A 7,903-nucleotide genomic window follows, 5' to 3' on the forward strand; every position below is an offset into this window, starting at 1 on the left:
ACCATGTCCCCATTTTTTGTGAAAAAGCTGATGACGAATATCATAGATTTCAACGTCCCTGGTGCTGATTTATCAAAGGGGAAACTGGAACTGACAGATCACTGGGCTAGAGAGGTCTTGGAAGTAGCAGACCTGGCTTCTATTGAAAAGAACCCTTCTATTGCGTCCTTGCTTAGATTCTTTTATGGGCCTCGATTGATAATGGACTTTGCCTATGCGATTCCGAAAATGAGAGTCATTGCCATTCTGGGACGCAATATCCAAAAAATGGAGGGCTTGCTTATCTTGGCTCGCAAAGCAATGGAAGACCCATCATCACCCCAGCTTGACCATGGGGAATATCCTCCTATGGTCAGAAATATCGCCTATCTCAGGGTGGAAGCTCTGAAAGATAGGATAAAGAAGGTGCAACGAGACTACTACAGGCTTAGTCTTTTGAAAAACTAATTCCTCGACCATCCCCCCTTTAAAGTAAACAATCATGGCACCATCCATGTTGTAGACATAATTTCCTTTCTTTTCTAACTTATGTAAGGCGTAATGTTACAGCTGTGCAACCCTGTTTGTTTTATTTTATTTTTTCTCTTGTATCCAGAGGCCACAAACCTACAACTTGTGGTCTCCATTTTGCTAATTGTTTACGCCTTTCATTTGCCTCAATCGATGACTCTTTACTTTTGTAGTAAATGTTTCTATCTGTATTTTGAAGTAACAAGCATGCAACTTGTAACTTCTAATTTGCCATGGAATGAATGCTCTCTTCTTTCATCTTTAACCTATATACTTCTCTTGCTTTATGATTTGCCCTTTTCTCACTTTATGGTTTGTTCCTTTCTCTTTACTTCATGGTTTGTATCTTCTTCTATCTCTTGTTACCAACCCTTGTCTCCTCTAAAAGGGGGTAAGAGATGAACCGAGAGGTCTGTTTCGTATGAAAGCATATCTGATCTCCACCATGTGTGATTTGAACGCCTTCTCGGGTTTTCATCGAAGTCCTTGGGGTAGGTGTCATTTTTGGTTTTCACAAGGACCCCATATATATATATATATAGATATGGGTGTGGTTTGTATAGAGCCTAGGCTCTAAACAATCAAATTAGAGCCTACCTTCAAATAGTGTCGAGAAATATGGTTTCAATATTGACAATCTTTGTGATGGCCTTAAAATATATTTCTATATTTATTTATAAAGTTTAAAGCATAAAAAATAGTGTAGAACGACAAATCTATGAAAACTTGAAAATCTTGAAAATTGATTGTAAAAAAATGCACTACAAAATACACTATTTTCAAAACTTGAAATCCATTTTTTTTCTCATGTCCATGCTTGTTGATGTCAAGATGATCAATTTGAAGATATTTGGGCATCAAAACAATCTATTCTAGTAAAATTTTTGAGGTAGGCTCAAATTTGATTGTTTAGAGCCTCGAGTCTATATAAACTTTTTCATATATATATATATATATATATATATATATATTTATATTTATATTTATATACATATTGGCGCTTATATCATGTCTGTCATTTTTCCATTTTTACTCACGATGCCCTTGCGGGTTTTCATTGTGCCCATTTTTTTTTTTCTTTTATTTTGATATATTTTGCTCGCAATAGTTGATAATACTATTACGCCCGTCATTTTTTTTCCTTTTTTTTATTTTCTTTGAATTTTTTTACCCCTGACGCCCTTGCAGATTTTCGTCATGTTCATCTTTTTGAGGAGGTAATTTTAAGTCATGCCAACCTGACCATGGGGAGGCATGTTTAAGGTCATGCTGTTGTGACCGTCGATTTGGTGTATTTTAAGGTCATCCACCAAGACCTATTGAAGGCAAGTTTTGGGTTGTGCCGTCGAGGCTGTGTGTGATGTAGTTTAACTTCATGCAACCAAGATGTGTGCTATACAGTTTAAGGTCATGCGCCTTGGACCGTTGCCATGCTGTTTAAGGTCATGCGGCTTGGACCAACGCCACGCAGTTTAAAGTCGTGCCGCTTGGACCAATGCCATGCAGTTTAAGGTCGTACGGCTTGGACCATTGTCTATGAATAATACTTTTTCAAGTATCTCCGATTAATTGGGGGCATAGCTTCTTCATATTCAGCATTAACCAATACATATGCTCCATTAGGAAAATCCTTTTCCAACATGAATGGTCCTTCGCATTTTGGTTCGAACTTCCCCTTTGTTCTACCAAGTGTAATGAATGGTCTTCTTACTACCAGAACCATCTCTCCCTTAACAAATGAATGTAATCAGAGTGATTTAGCAAAGCCTTACAGCATACGGTTTTTGTGAATCTCAAGGCTTTGTTGTACCTACAATCTCTTTTCATCGAGGTCATCCAACTCTTGACAACGAATAATAGCTTGCTCCTTATTTGTCATCCTATCATGAAGGGCTATTCTGAGTGAGGGAAACTGAATTTCCAAAGGTAACACAACCTCACCCCCATATGCCAAAGAGTAGGGTGTTGACTGGGTTGGACCTCGAGCTGGAATACGAGAAGCCCATAAGACTTTAGGAAGTCTTTCATGCCAATCCCTTGTGGTGTTAGAAACGAACTTTCTTACTGTGTCACAAAGGGTCTTGTTCAAAGCTTCAACCAGGCCATTCGCTCCTAGATGGTTCACGGTCGAATACTTCCATTTAAACCGAAACTGGTTAACCAGGGGGTCAATGTGATGGCTTCCAAACTGAGGACCATTATTTGAAGTGATTCGATCAGGCACACCGAATCTATATATGATATGCTGGTGCACAAAATTGGCCACTGTAAGGCCGAGGACTTTCTTGAGAGGGATAACTTCAGCCCACTTAGAGAAGTAGTTTGTGGTAGCAAGTATAAAAACATGCCCCAAAGAAGGTGGGTCGATAGGACCTATAGTATCCATACCCCACTAAGAGAAAGGCCATGATGCTACTATCAAGTGAAGATGTTAAGGAGTTTGATGAATGAAGATTGAATGAATCTAGCACACCAGGAAATTTCTTACAAACATAAGTGAATCTGTGCTCATATGAGGCCAGTAATAGCCTATCCTGATGATGCTATTGTACAGCTTAGGGCCAAACTGATTCATCCCACAAACTTCAGCATGAACTTCCTTGAGTATATGGTTTACATCTTTTTGATCAATGCATCTAAGCAACATATCATTGTAAGAGATTCAGAACAAGATACTGTCACGACATACATATCGTGTGGCTGACCTTCTAATCTTATTACGTTTAATTCGGTTGTCAAGACACCGTTTGTGCTGCAAGTAATCCTTTATAGGTGTGTGCCAGTCTGTCACTGGCTCCACTACTGCACACAAGGGATCCTAAGATTCTGACTCTTCTCCTTCCTCTTTCTCTTTAATCACAAGAGGTTTTGCAGAATTGCTTGAGTCTTGCATGACCTTTCTAGCTGCAATTACTTCCCCGAATGGGTATGGAGGGCACTCCTCAAACAATTGCATCACGTCATCATTGTTAAGCTTTTTAACAAAAACGACACATCAGCTACCCATATTAGTGTTGGCTCTTTTAGTGCGATCTGCATAGTTTCCCTTAACTTGACGAGTGCGTCGGCTTGTGCATTAAGCCTTTGTAGTACATACTCAAGAACAACTTCTTCAAATTTTGCCATCAATGACTTGGCGGTATTGAAATAAGGCTTGAGGTTATCCTTCTGTACATCATATACTCCTTTGAGTTGCATGATGACCAACTCTGAATCTTCATAAATGATTAAGTATTTCAAGTTCATGTGGGAAGCAATCTCCAAGCCTATGATGAGTATTTGAAATTCTGCTTCATTATGGTACTTTATCACTAGGAGAGAGAATGATAGTGGGACAAGGTCATCACGAAGGGTGGAGAACACTACTCCAACACCACCTCTTTCAAACTGAAATGCCCCATCAAAGTGCATCTTCCAATCATACGAAGCTTTAGCAAGAAATAATTCTTCATTTGGCAAATTGTCAGATAAGGGAGAATCTGTTGGGAGAGGGTGTGCAACCAAGAAATCTGCAAAGGCATGACCTTTAACAGCTTTTTGCGGCACATATGTAATGTCCCCATGACGATTAACGACCATTTCGCAAGTCGACCAGAGAGACAGGGGCACGACAAGAGAAACTTAATGGGGTCAGCTCGAGAGATGAGCTGAACTAGGTATGCAAGCAAATAGTGTCTGAGTTCTGTACTGCAAAGATCAGAGCTAGAACATCTTTTTTATGGGAGAGTAGTTCTCTTTAGCTCATTGCATTCTTCGTTTCAGATAGTATAGAGTCGTCTCCTTTCTTTCATCATTATTTTGAGCCAGTAATGCACTGAGTGACTCATCCAATGCAATCACATATAATATGAGAGCTTTCCATGGAATTGGTGTAGAGAGAATAAGGGGTTTCAACAAATAGTTATTGATGTCTTCAAAATCCACTTGACATGCTTCGTCCCACTCAAAAGGCATGTCTTAGCTTTGATTTTGACAGGTTCGATCTGTAAGCCTCGTTATCTGATAATAAACCCTAAGAACTTTCATGTTCGCACACTAAATGCACACTTTAGGGATTCATCTTAAGTTGATGAAGACGAAGTTTTTCAAATACTTTTTCAAGATTCTGTATATGACTTCTCCTTTTATTGCACTTTACTACGAGGTCATCTACGTAGCATTCCACTTCTTCATGCAACGTATCTTCAAAGACACTGGTCATAGCCTTTTGATAGGTGGCTCCGATATTTTTGAGATCTAAAGGCATCACCTTATAACAGAAAACCCCTTTTGGAGTTAGTAAGGCAGTGGATTCTTCATCTTCAAGTGTCATCCTTATCTGGTTATACCCTGAATAACCATCCATAATGGAGAAGGCCTTGTCAATTGGTTGTCGAATCAATCAGTAGTTCAGTAAAGGAAAGTGGGAGACAAGTTGCATTCAAATCATGAAAGTCAATACATACCCTGATCTAACCATTGTTCTTCTTGACTGGCACAACATTAGCTAGCCATTTTGGGTATTTGACTTCTCTTATAAAATTTGTTGTCCCAAGCTTTCTAACCTCTGCTTCAATCTGTATTTCCAAGTCGGTTCGGAATCTCCTTGATTTTTGCTTGACAGACTTAAATGATGGGTCAATTCTCAACCTGTGAACTACAACCTGAGGTCATGACCAGGCATCTCTTGATAATGTCAGGCAAAGACATCTCGATTGTAAAATCCCGTATACTCCTCCTACTCTTTAGGAGACATAATAGTTGAGATGAAAGTGGGGTCGTGGGTTAGCATATCATCACCCAAGTTCACCTCTTCTAAGTTGTCAGTTGCAGCTTGACCACCATCTTCCAAAACCTCTGGTGCTTCTTCTATTACTTCTTCTTCAATGGGTAAATAATAAGAAGTTTGTTCATCTATTTCAAGCACTTCAACCTCGTGCTCTACAGGCAATGATCCTTTTTTTATCTTTTTCACTCCTGAACCCTCAGGTTCTTGAGAAGTTAGGGAAACTTCTACTTCTTCTTGAGACACCTGAAGAGTGACTTCTTCAGGGATGGGTTCAAAGGGAGATAGTGATGGTTCTTAAGATATCGTCACATGAGAGATTAGGTCAGTGAAGAATGGCCATGGAGGTAAACTAGCGTGCCCCAGGTAACTAAGGCCCTGCTTTTGAGTATGCTGAGACGTTGTGGTCTAATAACTACAAAGGGTGCCAGAATCCCTTTATTGTCATTTAACCCCCGATTTCTTGATGATTCATAGTCCATTTTCTTCATGATCTGATGAGCTTTAGGACTATAAAGATCCCATTTTGGTATTATTGCAGCATCTATAAAGGAATTACTCTGAGGATTCTCCTGAACACCCATGCCCCAGGTTTTTTGGGAGAAACCATATAGAGGAATAGAAGAAGGCTTTAGAAGTGCTTATTATACGTCATTTTTTACATACTTACATCTCCCACACGAATAAGGAGAGAGTCGGTAATAAATAGGTCCTGCTGGTACTAGAGACATTAACAGACCAAAGTTGTGACGTGAAATAAGTCTCGAACCAGGCAACCTGAGAAAAATGCTATCACATCAATGAGAGATTTTAAAACTATAGCCCTATGATAGTGGCTTCAAAACAGTACCAGACCACCACCATCGCATTTAGAATGTCGTAAAACCCCCAAGGACCAAATTTGGGCTCAATCGGACCACCCAGAAGGGGTCTACGCCCATACGGCCTTAAGACGAGTAGGTTTTACACTATCGTGGTGTAGCTTCACTTAACCAGTCCCCAAGCACGAAAACTGCAACATCGCATATCGAGATGGACTTCAATAACCCACAATACCTTCATATAGAACCATAAAAAGTTCAGACTTTGACATGTTCTAGATCACGCTAGCCTCGTCATTTTGACCTAGAGCATGCATTGTGGCGCCCAGAGTCAAACTTCTTCTAGAAAGAACGTGATCACAAAACCAAAAAAATAGTGTTTTAAGAAGAATACATCTCGAACCTCGTAAAGCACAACTCAAAATCCGTGCATACGATCATCGCGAAGACGAGTTCAATGCAACCACCTCACGAAGAGTTGCAAAATGATATAACTATTATACCTGATCCAAGGCCTGATAAGCGTAAATCCCTAACTTACTAGAACAACGGGCCCGCTCGGTCGCCGGAATCCTATTCCCTGGTGACCTCCCAAATTAGGAAATGTCACAAATGAATACCAAAACATACCAAACTTAGTGCAAAATGACTGTGAAAGTCTCCTCTTTCATATGAAAGCAAAACAAAGACTCGGAGCATCACATGTCGAATGGCATTAGCTATCGAAGTTCACGAATCTAGCCAGACTTCTACCACGTGGGAAAAGGCTGCTGTAGGATGACTAAAGGGCATCAAAATGCTCAGAATCGAACAAGCACTAAGGATATAACAACAAATCGGCTGAACCATCATTACAAGTCCACATAAAAGCTTCTAAGATCTGGCAATGGCGGGAGGACCCTCAAGCAGGGATGGTTTTATCATTAGCACAAAAGCTCTTAGGGGCATTTTCATCATTTCACCTAATTTTGGGATTTTATTTTAATTTATTTAATTATAATTAAGCTTTGTTTTTTTAGTATTCACCCCGGTTCGGTGAGTCCTCTATAAGTAAGCTTAAAGTACTTGTAAAAGGGCAGATTATTGAGCATTATTCATCACTAAAACATATGCATAACACTTGTTTCCACTTGTATTTTGCTTTTGAAACCCTAATCCTGCAGAGAGGAGAGAGAAAATATCCCCCTGAGTGTGCGGTCTTGTCCATTCCCCGAGAGAGAAGATATCTTTGAGCATACGGACCCATTCTCTTTCTTTATCAAGTCTGGTCACACTCTGAGCCCTCTCTCTCTTCTCCTTCATGCGTCGTCTACCCCAGGCAGCAGCCCGCATCTGCCAGAGACGCGTGGTCCTGAGAGAACCCGAGAGCCCCAAGCCTCGGGTTCCCTCACACACTCCTGTCAGCCAACCAACCCCCTCCAGCAGAGAACTGTCATAAGGAGGGATAATCGAGCCCCATTACAGCTGCACGTGAGAGAGAGAGAGAGAGAGACCTTTTGACTGCCTGAAGAGAGTCTCCGTCCAAACTGCGCTTGCTGACAGCTGGAGGGCTTCGTGATTGTTCTAAGATGGCGAACTGTCCGGAGTATCCCATGAACCTCAAATGGCGAGACAGACGTCTAAGCGCACCCACCTTAAAATCTCTCTCGTTGTTGGTTCCTATCCGCGCACAGGAGCGCCAGCGCATGTGCACCCACAAGTGCCCAGCACGCGTGGATCGCTGCGGTTATTTGAGAGAGGGTCTTCTGTCCGACGTGAAGACTAGGCCCCAACTAGGGCTACTTCCTTCACCTTAGCTTTTCCCTTT

The 7,903-nt window shown here is 40.9% G+C and overlaps 1 protein-coding gene across 1 annotated transcript; it reads right to left on the reverse strand.

Moving 5' to 3' along the window:
* Positions 1–2,320: 2,320 nt before the first annotated feature.
* LOC105420587 (uncharacterized) lies at positions 2,321–4,089 on the reverse strand. Its single transcript, XM_011624699.2, has 4 exons — positions 3,604–4,089; positions 3,342–3,484; positions 2,999–3,146; positions 2,321–2,902 (listed from the first exon to the last, which is right to left on the reverse strand). The coding sequence occupies exons 1-4, from the start codon at positions 4,087–4,089 to the stop codon at positions 2,321–2,323; spliced, it is 1,359 nt and encodes a 452-aa protein (XP_011623001.2).
* Between the last annotated feature and the right edge of the window lie 3,814 nt (positions 4,090–7,903).

The sequence above is a fragment of the Amborella trichopoda genome, chromosome 1 (genome assembly GCF_054954075.1).
Source record: "Amborella trichopoda isolate Santa Cruz 75 chromosome 1, AtrichopodaSantaCruz75HAP2 v2.0, whole genome shotgun sequence".
Classification (NCBI taxonomy): domain Eukaryota; kingdom Viridiplantae; phylum Streptophyta; class Magnoliopsida; order Amborellales; family Amborellaceae; genus Amborella; species Amborella trichopoda.